This window comes from Curcuma longa, unplaced genomic scaffold, assembly GCF_044706935.1.
Source record: "Curcuma longa cultivar G26 ecotype Majalengka, Jawa Barat unplaced genomic scaffold, ITB_CL_G26_1.1 contig_143, whole genome shotgun sequence".
Classification (NCBI taxonomy): domain Eukaryota; kingdom Viridiplantae; phylum Streptophyta; class Magnoliopsida; order Zingiberales; family Zingiberaceae; genus Curcuma; species Curcuma longa.
The window spans coordinates 93253-106188 of NW_027429724.1; the positions used below are offsets into that span (position 1 = coordinate 93253).

A 12936-nucleotide genomic window follows, 5' to 3' on the forward strand; every position below is an offset into this window, starting at 1 on the left:
TTGGATCACTATATATTCCACCATGTCATAATACTCTCTAAAAGAAATACTAATTTGATAACCTTTCTCAATTGAATTCAAATAGTTGCGTCTTTGCAAGAGTGAATAATAGAGATGGAAAGAACTATAGAAATTATCAATGCAGTAATACAGCACTTCCAAATTTATCCTGATAATTGATAAAAAATTTCTATAAAATCAGATCAAACATCTCCAGATTAATATAATAGAGAGCAGCCTTTTCGTATGCAAAATAATACAACATCAAATAAGCAAATGAACACTATCTTCATTTAGCAAATTATATAAAGGATGGACGACAATATGCACTATAATTACTGATGAATAAGATGGAATACTCGAGCAGATTGTAGGACTGTTAAGAGTACTAGAAAACTATCATGGCGACGTAGCTGCTTACTGATACAACCTACTAAAATCTCTTCGTTTCTTTTCTCCCTAAGAAACCTGATACAGAATTGGAAGCAGATCATAGCCTTCTTGGAGCTTTCTTGATGTGTTTGTGCATGTATGTAATATAAACATTCAAAACTGTAAGGTGAAGCATCCTTTTTCTCTCTTGCTGCTGCAACATCTTTAAGTTATTCAAAGCTTGACGCTTTTCTGCTGACATTTGCTTGAGAATACTCGGAAAAGTTACGACTTGCTCACTATACTTGCTGGATATATACAGCCTAATAGTAAAAGCTTGAATCCTTCTGAACTGGTGCATCCTTACAAAGCACGGAACGCACCTCCATAATGGATCTGGGAGGCTCCAATTCCTTCTCTTGGAGAACATTGCCGAGTAATTGTTGCATCTGCGATGCAAATGTATCGTCCAGAACCTGCACAAGTCGAATCATCACAATCATATAAGGTAAAAATTTGAGAACAATTTTAATGCTCAGCGATGCTAATTATGAAGATGCTGAAAATTTTTAGAACCAAGTTACTTACTGCAATTGTTACTCGTGCACCTTTATATAATGCCCTATTTTCCCTTCGGTTCTCCAGGAATTTGAGAACGTCCTGTTCCTCGAATAGCATATTTACAGTTACCAATCAGTAAGCAAAAGTAAAAATAAAAAAATGGGATGCATAAAATTTTACCTGGCCCATCCTATTCCAAAAGCCTCGGCACACTGCTACAAAAACGTGCACCTCAAATACTTTATGGAGATCATTAATAGTCTGGATCAGAAGGTCCCTCAAGGGTTGCATTCTACTACGGATATCAGATTCCATTGCAGCATCTTTGGAATCTTGAATGATCTTCTTGAGTTTTGTGGTGCTTTGTGCTCGAGTCTGAACAACCAAATAAGTAACATAAATGGAGACAAGGTGTTCTCTATTATTTCAGAATCAGAGAACAACAAAAGACAATGATAATGGTCTAATATGCGTGACCTACTTTTTTAAAAAAGAAAGATGATTCCTAGATGTCACCTAGAGATGAAATATTATCGAGTCCATTTCACAAAATAAAATTACCTGAGCCACAAGAAATGGTTCTCTTGGGTATAAGTATTATTGGCGTTTGGAAACACTTTCACAGATGTTCTGCCTTAAAGATTATTAATTATTGAATTTCATTAAGCTTTTCCTAGTTGATACAATCTCCAGCCCTGTAAATTCTATCAAGTGGTTCCAACCATCAATTTTAACTTAAAGCAAATTTTAGACAATGTAGTAACATGATTTTGTCCAAGTTTCACAGCAAAGATAAATTCTAAGCACCAACATCTCGCAATGATTATGAAAAAAATGGTACATAAATAAAAAGGGAGAGAGAGAGAGAGAGCTTACATTCTCCACAAGTTTTTCTACTACTGCCTGTTGATAATTTCTAAACTTGGCTCTCAACGTCACAGTTACTTCGCTAAGCCGTTCACCAGGAGCTGCATTCCCACCATCAGGTATACAAGAACCCCAAGATTTCAACTGCATTTCTATCTTGGGTCGCAAGACTTCAAGTAATCTTTTCATGGTATTTAACAGAATTCCTAACTGTAATGTAATGTATAAGAAAACATTCTATAAAGTAGACTATTTTAAGGAACTTTTGATGCGTCTCAAGAGAACTCACGTCATCAGGGACAGAATATGGGAGGCCTGAATTTCTTTTAGCAAATTTCTGAACATATTTCAGGCCAAATTTCTTAGGCGTCAAACTCTCCTTCAATGGAGCCAAAACATCTGCATACTGTTTTTCCAAAGCTTCAATTACTGCCTTCTCAATATCTGCAATAGCCTTTGTAATTGGAGAGACAAAAGAAGTCAGACTGCAACAGAATTTTCAAGTAGCAATTCAGATTAACACAAGTTAAAAATTGAAAAATTGTGAGACCTACATTTTCAAGAACAAAAGTATATTCTGGCCAGCGACAGACAATAACATCATACTCAATCAGTGTGTCTTTCAATCGATCATACATGTCATCCACAAAAGGAGTGGTCATATACTGCGTCCGAACACCAGACCATTTTACCTGGCAATCAATCAGATGAATAAACAAAAAATTTTAAACAGAAAATGAACAAATACAGATTGGAGATTAGGAATCTATTACATTATGATTCTTTGATCCATAGTAGAAAGTATCTGCTACATGCAAGTACTTTGTGAGCCATGGCCAATTGTTTCAGTTAACACCCATAGCAAACCTTATTAACTTTCTAAACAGATGAACAACTTTGTACAACATAGAAATTTCATCTTTAGTTTACATTGTCTTCCTTTGGTTTCCATGATTCAAACACTAATTTTAAGTTAGCTTTACTAGGGAACATGTTAGGGGAACATGTTAGGCTACATGCATAATTAGTCACCCAATCAAATCTTTGATGCATCCAAAAATCAAAATGGACACGACATGCAGGATGTAAATGTTTTAATCTGTTCAAGATAGGCAAGGTCATTATTCACTCACATGGCATGGCATCCAACTCGCAGTAACCCCTACAAAGTTGGCATTTGTATCAGCTTCCAACGCAACAAATGGGTCAACGACAATCACCTTTATCTTTCCTCTACTACAAGATATCAACATTTCCTTATAATAGCTCAAGCATCCTTTTATGAGATTCTTCCCTGCTAATGCAGTCATGGCATATCCTGTTCAGTCACAAACTCCATGGATGATTTAAATCTCCTCACTTGCTTTAGCCATTTATCCTTTAAACTATCTGACTGTTAGGAGTAACACTGGTCCAGACAATCACCCTTGATGGTCTAATTACGCTCAATTCCATTTATAACTTATCTGGAGCAGAGGGACTTGCAACACTTGAGCAAATTCAATGACAATGACCTTTATATTCCTTCGCCTAGCATCTACCAAAGTTGGATTCTTCAAAGTTCCCATTCTTTAGCTGTTCATCCTTTTAAACCCTTTATCACTTTCATGACTGTGCTAACAAAACACTTGGTCTATTTTCTCACAAGGATTAAGTCTTTTGACAGACTAACATCCGCATTTACCATTCCCCTACAAACAATGACTAATAATGTGTTTGAAAAAGATGCAATGCAAAAAGTTAAACAACCCCCACTGCCTCACCCCACACCACCCCAACCTACCAATCTCTCTCAAGTCCACTTATAACCATCTGTCGTGGATCTCCTTCACATGGCACATTCTTCAAGATACATCTAATTCATCAACTCAATGGATGTGTCAAATCTCCCCACTCTATTTTGTTCTTCATCCTTTTCAAAATATTTATGGGTTGAAGTCAAATAACCGTTCTATTCACCTTACTACTTAAATTTCAGTTCTAAAGCACTCGATTCATCTACTCTTCCTCTATTAAAACTTCTAGATTCAAACCTTAGATTGTTCTAATCACTTTCCCACTATTCTAAAAGTGGTACAAGTAGTAGTTCACTTCTAACGAAAATTACAATAACAATACTTTATCCTGATTGTTCTAATCACTTTCCCACTATTCTAAAAGTGGTACAAGTAGTAGTTCACTTCTAACGAAAATTACAATAACAATACTTTATCCCACTAAGTGAGGTTACTTATATGGATCCTCCTACACCATTGGGTTTGATCCACTACTATATCCTCATCTATATTTAAATAAATTTTATCTTATTTTATCGTTGCTAATCAAGTCCTCTTTTCTCTCCCTCTTCAATGTTCATATAATCATATTTGTCATGGTCTCACATCACCTAATTGCGATATTTATTAGTCGCATAAGTACATATTCATATCATCTTAAATGCGTCTTTCAGAGTTTTTCTCAATAGGTGCAACCCTCACTTTCCTTCTAAAGTTTTCATTTCTTATCCTGTCTATCCTCGTACATCTAGACATCCACCGTAACATCTTCATCTATGCAACTCACATCTTTTGCTCGTGCGCTCACTTTATAACTCAACATTCAGCTTTATATAATATTAGCAGTTCTAATCGTCGTTTTGTAAAACTTCTTTTTAACCTTTAGAAGTACCTTACAATTACAAAGAACACACACCTTTTTTAATAATTCTATTTGTATCTTATGTAAAACATCTCTATCAACTCCTCTATCCTTTTGCAAAAATGATCCTCGGTACTTAAAACTCTCAGCAGTAAAGAACTCGTCATCTCTTAACAATTGTCTTATTATGTCTACTACTATAACTTAAATTTCATACATTTTATCTTTATTATACTAAACCTAAAACCTTTAACTTTTAATATCTCCCTCCAAGATTCAAACTTAACATTTACTCCTTTACGTGTCATATCAACCAAAACAATATCATCTGCAAATAACCTGCACCATAGTAAAATGTCTTGAATGAATCCAACGAGTTGTATCCATAACTAGTGTAAAAAATATGAACTTAAAATTGATCTTTGACATAATACAATTTTTATAGGAAATGCTTTGGTTAATCCGTCTAAAATCTTCACTTTTATTGTTATATTATCATACATATCCTTATTTTTTTCAATATATGCTACGTAATATCTTCCTTTTCTAGAAATTCTCCCATATAAGTTTGCTCAAAACTTTGTCAGAAGCTTTTTCTAAGTGAATGTGAATAATCTTGCCTAAACACAAAATAGAATGTCTCTCTTTGTTGGAGTTTGTTCTTTTTAGTTTCTTTTTTTCTTGTTTTGTTGCTTATCCTCTTCTTTTACATATCTCACTCGTTATACGAGGGTGTTCATCTATCCCAATCCCACCTATGGTAAAGCAGTAGTTATGAACAAAGTCAAAGATAATTTTCACCCAGCTTAGCTAGTTGGAGATCAAGAATAATCCATTGGTTTAATAAGAATTATTAACAGGTTATACATAGGACTCTAGATATAATTCAAAAACCTCAAATACTAGTGTCAGACTAAACCATGTACATAATAACCTATTAAATGTAATACTTTAACCCTATCCTTTAAGTTAGAGCATAGATAGTATCAATGTCTAATTTGTTACATGAACTAGAGAAACCCTCATAAGTAAAACATATATTACACAAGAATAATAATAATAACATTATATTCACACACAAGCAAACAAAATTTATGTAATTAATGTAGTGCATAGCCAGTAATTACTTTGATCTCGATCAATAAGGCTTCGGGGATAGTTGGAGCATGCATGCACAAATCCTTGTCAGACCAGTAGACAATCAACAAATTATATCAACATGCAATAGCTAAAAGAAAATATAAAAAGCATTAAAGAGCTTAGATGTTGAGCCTTGGAGCGTAGGTGATGCATTGATTTAAGCAACATAAGGATAGGATATTTTCTGAGTTCCAATCTTCATTGGCTTTTAGGTGATGCATATGTGTGTGCATGCAAATAGGATGAAATAAAATGAGATCCTAAGTGACAATCAATCGAGCAGGCTACTCCCTGCTTCAACAACATATAATAGATTGAAGGTAGAAGAAGAGGAAATCACTCAACGAGAGCCCTAGAAAGCATATTTTGACTCTTTGTTAAATGTTAGCAACATGAGAATAGGATAGTGCATATACAGCAAGTAAATAGGATAGAATAAAATGAGATCCTATGTGACAAATCTCACAAGTAGGCTTCTTCCCTGGCACATCAGCACAATATGCAGTAGATTGAAGAAAGGAGAAGAAAACACTGAATGGGGCCTAAGGGTCTATGCAAGCATCAGTAGCACACGAACATAAAAGTGGAATATAGAATATCCTAGAGTAAGAGAGAACAAAACAAAAGGAAGATGGAGGTTTAAGACTCCCTTTTACAATGTGAAACACTACTTGAAGATGAGTGTGGAAAGTAAAAGAAAGAAGCACTAAAAAAATAAAGATTTTGCTGGAAAGAAGAAACAAAAGGAAATTACTACATGAATTGAATCGAGAATCAAAAAGGTCGTTGCTGCTTTACTAGATTAGAACTGAAAGAGAAGCATCCGCTAAAGAATGAGGCATTGCCACAAGATTTGTGGATAGAGGAAGAAACTTTCATGTCGCTAAAGTAGCAGTGCTGCTCTCACATGAGATAGTTGCCACATTACCACGCTTGAGGCGCCGGTGGACACAAAAAGTAACTAGATGCAGTACCCGTAGTGGCATGGTTGCAACACAACAGAGATGCAATGGATAACAATGTAGGTTGCATGATTCGGTGGGAAAACCTAGCAGAGCCACATGATGGACACGGTCACTGCTTGACTGGGGTAGAGACTAGGAGAAGCCATTGGTGAAATGATAAGATTGACATGAATCCAGCAGTTGAGAGAGCTCAGAAGGTGGAATTGTCATGGGGGCAACAGTATCAACTGGTTCTTCCAGTGTCTAGATGTTGAATTGGGAGGAATCACTAGCAAAGGGTCAAGGAAATGGTTGCAGTCAGGCCAAAGGAGGGGAGGAAGTACTGTCAATGAATGTCTTCTTAACGATGGTAGCAATTTCTCACGAGGAGAATCACAACTTACCCAGCAATGCTAACAGGAGAATCAAAGATGCAAATGAATCAACACGCCTCCAAAGACATCTTGAAAGTGGGCTGACTCCAACTGCAATGCATTCCACGACTGAAATTGCCGAGGAATCAGATCGCTAGAGGGAGGGATGTCCTAGGAATTCAAATTGCTCTAGGAGGATCTCTCAGCGGCCAATCCAGCGGCAAAATTCACAAGAATGGCACATCCATATTGACTGCAAACCGAAATCTCAAGCAAGGATGGACAATAACCACATCCATGGGATTGATAGACAAAGATGAAGGTTGATTCTTTTCTATCTCGTTAGGTATAGCTTGTACCTTGATTGGTTTTGTTGAAATCTACAAGGGAAACACGAAATGCATATCTTTGGGGATAAAGCAAGCTTAGGCTTTGACTTTGGCAATGGCAGTGAAAGAGAAGCGATCATGGGTCAGTTTCTGGAGATTTCAAGGCAATGCAGCGTGAGGCAAAAATAGGGTTCATGGTGAATTGGGAGATCCCAATCAGCACAAAGAGAGAGAAATGGATGAGGGGAGGTTGTCGGCCTTAGAAGAATACTATTAAAACCATAATTCTAAAATGACAACTCAGATACCATGTACAATTTGGAGAAATGGAATAATCTATTCCTTAATTAGATAACCAAGTATATATGAATTCCAGATACAACCATAAACCTAAAATACTAATGTTTAATCACACCCACTGCATACTAACAAAATTAACCCCAATACTCTTACTAGTTTCTATCAATTGCAATATGAAATAAACCAAGAAAACAGTCAACAATTGCAAATATAGCGAACTGCAGATGTGGTACAATAGGTTTAGATATATAGGCATCAGACAATAAGTATCCACTAACAATGAATTTCTACTAACCAAGTAATTTTAGGCTTTTTTTGTTGCTATGTGCTCCATAAATCACCAAAGGAACAGATAATGTAAATGAAATTTAAGGTGAACTTCTCACAATTACTTTAGCAATAGAAAAAAAAATGCAATATGAACAGGACATACTTTTAGGAGAAAAAGAAAGGAAAAAAAAAGATAAAAAATGTGACAGAAGCTTCAAATATACTAGGCACCTTATCTAATTTGCAGGACTCAAGTAATGCAAGGCGCTTATCCTGAATCCATAAGATAATATACAAGTGGAATAACTCCTTTGCATCAACACCTCCTTTGACAGGACTAAGTAGCAAGAAATAATTAAAATGTATCAAGAAGGGAAGATTATAAAAATGAATAGCTCGACACACTGCTTACCAGATATTCCAGCTTGTCAAGTCTTTCTGGAAGTCTGCAGTAGCAATTACAAGGTCTGCCACGGGTTGTGAAGGGCCACCGGGTGGACAAGCAACAAGGAATGACCGCAGTCTAGTAGAGAGTTCAACAGTATAAATGGATGCAGATAGATTTGGTAGATCTAAAAAGCTGCAATAAGGAGGTATAGTATTAGCATCAATGTAAAGAAAAGCAAATGAGAACAGATCCCACAAACTATACGCTAAGAGGCAGAAGGTATAGTATTAGCATCAATGTAAAGAAAAGCAAATGAGAACAGATCCCACAAACTATACGCTAAGAGGCAGAAGGTATAGTATTAGCATCAATGTAAAGAAAAGCAAATGAGAACCCACAAACTATACGCCAAGAGGCATTCATTTCAGGAACTGTCAGTTAAAATATCTTGTGGATGCTATTAATTGATATTAGATATTAAAAATTTTGAACTGTTAAACTGTCATGATGTCTTGTGTGATCATAAATATACCTATCGGTTAAGTTATTAAAAGTATAATCCAGAGATTAAAATTTCGAGTCGTGTCGTCCAATACAAGCAAAACATCTCGTTCCGCCGGTGGACCAGCACCGACACAAGTGGTGCCAGCACACCAGGACATGTCCGAACGCGTCAAGAAGCGTCACACGGGAATGGTGACGCGTCCGTCCACAAACATCACATGGGACTAGCTACGCGTCCGCAAGCGTCGCATGGGACCGACAACGCATCAACAGGCATCGCACAGAACCGGCAACATATTCGGACGCGTCACCCGGGCCCGACGACGAGTTTGGACGCGTCGCACTAGCCGCACGTGCCCGCATTCATAGCAGCGCATAAGATTTTTAACTTAGATTTAATTAAATAACTTAAATTAATAATTTTAATGAACTCTTAGCTATAATTAGAATAATTTAAATAGGAAAAATTAAAACCTAATAAAATTGCCCCATTAATTTAATATATTTTATTTATTTATTTAAAAAATTATTTTATTTTTTATTTTTAAATACTTAGATTAAATTTTTTTATTTTTAGTTAATATATTTTATATTTTAAAAAATCCAAATTATATCGACACGGCACGATACAGTACTGAAACTGTATCGTTCGGCTCGAGATTTTAAAGCATGATATAATCTATTAAAAGTAGAACAATTAAAATCTTAAAAGCATAATCAGGTCTTTTATTTTATTTTCTTATTATTTATTTACTTGATTCTTTCTCTTGAGTTTATACAAATAGAGTTTTTTCCTAACAGTTTGAGCTTTTGGTGTTACAATAACCCAGCCAATCATAGCAGAAAAAAGAATAGTACAAGTTAATAAAATTTTGACAAAACTGAAGCTTAAACTAATCTGATGTTCAGTTCCCATGTCTTGGTGACTTTTCTCAGAAAACCAAAAATGAACTTGTTAGCTCCTCACTGCAACAGTTAATTTGTTGCATTAAAAAAAATCAATAAAAAGAGACCACTTTTCTCCTTATTTCTCTGCACTACATGGTTGAACTTGACAATTTTACATATATTTATATGGAAGAAGAAACCTTTAGACTTCAGCAACCAATTCGAGTATGTAAATTGTAAAATAGTATTGGCAAGATGAACATGAGTATGAAACTCCCGACAAGTTTGATAAATAAGATAAAAATCCAAATCTAGGGTAGCATTGAGGGAGGATATGCATGGAGCACAGAAACTGGACAGAGACAGATTCTGGAAGGACAGTGGCTAAATAGAACAGGTCCACTGGAGGATATTGCAGAAATTCTTGACGGGTAAGATGAACGGAATGTGGGAGATTTAGTGATTGATGATGGAACATGGAATGGGAAGTTTCTGCTGTGCTACCAAGTTCAGTTCTGATGGAGATTGCTGCAAACAAAATTAGGAATGACTCTGAACAGGAATTTTCACGATATGAATTTATCCATCAAAAGGATGATGCAGCACAATCACGCATAAAATTACTTGTTGAAGAAGGGACCATATCATCCAAGAGAAGCAGAGCAGATCTGGATGTATGGAGATGGGAGGAACTGCAAAGAATATGAGCTTTTCCTATGGTTGGCAACAAACAAAGGCTTACTAACTCTGAAAGATGTAGAAAACACATTAGCATTCTGGCAAGCTGTCAAGGTGCCCTGAGCTAGAGGAAACCATCATGCATATATAAAGTGACTGTAAGGCTGCAAGACGATAAGGATTGAGCTACTTAGGAAATGGACAAAAGAATTATTTGAGGAGTATCAAAGAGCGGATAAAGGAAAACTTGTCCAGGAAGGTAGCAAGAATTCTGGAGGTGGATTTGAGTTCTCTGTTAGAAACAACATGTCAGAACCTATGGTACGAGATATCATGGTTTTCAGACAAAAGTGGAAATGGTGAACAATCAACCGAATACTAAACATGAGCATACCTGGAAATTGCAAGTTGGTGTGGCACTTAACCCACCCTATGGAACTGCAGTGGTCTGCATAGGAATTTGCTAGAAAATCATTTAACCAACCATCATGCTCGATGCTAAGATGGGATGGACATTTGTATAGGATGGACATTTGTATAGGACTGGAGAAGGCAAGCAAATGGGGGAAAATCAGACTGAGCGGAGATAGTAAAGATGTGTATGAAATATGAGGAAAAGAAAGCTTATCCAACAATATGCAGAAGAAATTTAGAAGAGTTCAAACAATTGAAGGACCAAAATGGGAAGTCAAGGTTAGATTCCATCCCAGAGGAGAAAGTAAGATGCATTTTGGTTGTCTAGGATAGCATGGAGGACAAAATGCAGGGAGAAAAAAACTCCAAGAGCGGAAACACAGAGTGGAGACAATTTTTAGTAGGAAGGAAAAATCATGAGAGACATGTAATCATTTAATATTTAATAAGAAACAAATAGGCTTGAAGGCCTCCTTTGACATAAGAAAAAGACACGAGCGAACTTCTGGTATAAGTATTTTACATGATTTATTGTAGGTATTGTATGTTAAACTACATTTTAAAAAAAAAAAATCTTGACAACTAAGATGATTAAGTCACAGATGTTAAAGGGGCAAATATACGAGTACAAGAATGGGAAAGATACCCACCTTGGAAGCACATGCTGATTATGAATTTCAATGTCAGTAAAAATTTCATTCCGTATGTTGAAGCATAGTGTCCTCATTTTCTGATAAGCATTAGCAAAACCAACAGCATCCATCCTATTTGCTTCGCTGTTGTTTGCTACATACTCATCAGTCTCAAGCAAGTGTCTTCTTGAGCGCTTCTTAGCAGCAATCTAGAAATTATCATAAAAGATCATTAGAATTAATATAGCTGACGAAGTATCAACTGAAAAAATCTACATCACAAACCTGAAAATGACTGCATAGTTTCAGCTGAGCCTCTGGAGTTAGGATATCATGAAGAAGAGTGAATAGTTTCATTGCGGGTACCAATGCAAGTGCAGGAGATCCAGTGGCATGCCTAAAACCTTCTGATATTCCAGAGGGTAGGGATTCATCAAGGGACTTGTAATTCTCAAATACAATGGCAAGAATTTGTTCAATCTGCTCCTCAATTTCACCTAGAATACGATTCTGACACAATTCCAACAAGTCAGGAAACACGCATAGCATTGATGATCATTGCTCTGGAAACTACTAATCAGAAAAAAGATGCCACCTATACAACACAGCAAACATTGTACCATGACCGTAATTTTAAGCAAACTAATATCACACTTGTAGTCTGAAGAAGAAAAAGAAGGAAGATGTCAATACAACACAGAAAACATTGCCATAAAACCCTTATTCTAAAAAAAAAAAAACTAATATCTCACTCGTAATCTTGTCAAGAGAATGTACTATCTGGCAACTACAACTTGTGCCTTTTCAGCTCACATAGATCTATAGGTTGGAAACAAAGTTGATATAAATTAATTATGTTTAAGTTACTATAAGTGATGTGAAAACCATAGCAGACCATTTGATCTTCCTATTTTGAAAAAATATCATAAGATCCCATGGTGAAAATTACCAAAGCATTATTAGAACACGTATGTGTTTGATAGTGTAGCTTAAAATACAAAAAAGTACCTATTATATCCATATGAGGTTGGAGTCTTTACCAATATAGAAAAGAAAATCATTTTGCATTTGGTAAATGCATCTAACTAATCGAAATACTTCTAGATGGTTCCTGCTTTTCTCCTTTTTTGAAGGAAAAGTTCCTGCTATGGAATTAGAGATACTATAATAGGAAACAATGAAATCTCAAGGCAAAAATAAATAAATTGATTAATAACAAAACAATGCATCTAACTAATCGATATACTTCTAGATGGTTCCTGCTTTTCTCCTTTTTTGAAGGAAAAGTTCCTGCTATGGAATTAAAGATACTATAATAGGAAACAATGAAATCTTAAGGCAAAAATAAATAAATTGATTAATAACAAAACAAAATAAAGTACCTCTTGATGGCTTAGTGAGTTCTTATTGCGGCTCTTCAAAATTACAGGTAGCAGAAGATCATGAACCAAACTGAGACAGTCAGCTGTAGGAGTTGCTACATCCATAATATAAGAAAGGTACCTGATACAATTCAATCCCAGTTAAGCATGGTTGATCATAATGGACCACCACATGGAATCCTAAATAATAATAATACCTTCAACCAATTAAAAATTTCATAAGAACTATGTAGCTTTCCTCAAGAGAACAAGCAAT

The 12936-nt window shown here is 35.7% G+C and overlaps 1 protein-coding gene across 3 annotated transcripts in view; it reads right to left on the reverse strand.

Moving 5' to 3' along the window:
• Positions 1 to 219: 219 nt before the first annotated feature.
• Positions 220 to 12936, reverse strand: part of LOC141816107 (uncharacterized) — a 45172-nt gene continuing 32455 nt past the window's right edge. For all 3 annotated transcript variants that reach the window (XM_074703941.1, XM_074703942.1, XM_074703940.1), the window contains 11 exons: positions 12681 to 12801; positions 11584 to 11808; positions 11317 to 11507; positions 8207 to 8374; positions 8026 to 8131; positions 2355 to 2492; positions 2090 to 2254; positions 1810 to 2010; positions 1114 to 1308; positions 961 to 1032; positions 220 to 848 (listed from right to left, as the gene is read on the reverse strand). In XM_074703941.1, coding sequence (XP_074560042.1) covers positions 696 to 848; positions 961 to 1032; positions 1114 to 1308; positions 1810 to 2010; positions 2090 to 2254; positions 2355 to 2492; positions 8026 to 8131; positions 8207 to 8374; positions 11317 to 11507; positions 11584 to 11808; positions 12681 to 12801 — 1735 coding nt within the window. In that variant the 3' untranslated portion in view covers positions 220 to 695. The remainder of the gene's footprint in view (positions 849 to 960; positions 1033 to 1113; positions 1309 to 1809; positions 2011 to 2089; positions 2255 to 2354; positions 2493 to 8025; positions 8132 to 8206; positions 8375 to 11316; positions 11508 to 11583; positions 11809 to 12680; positions 12802 to 12936) is intronic.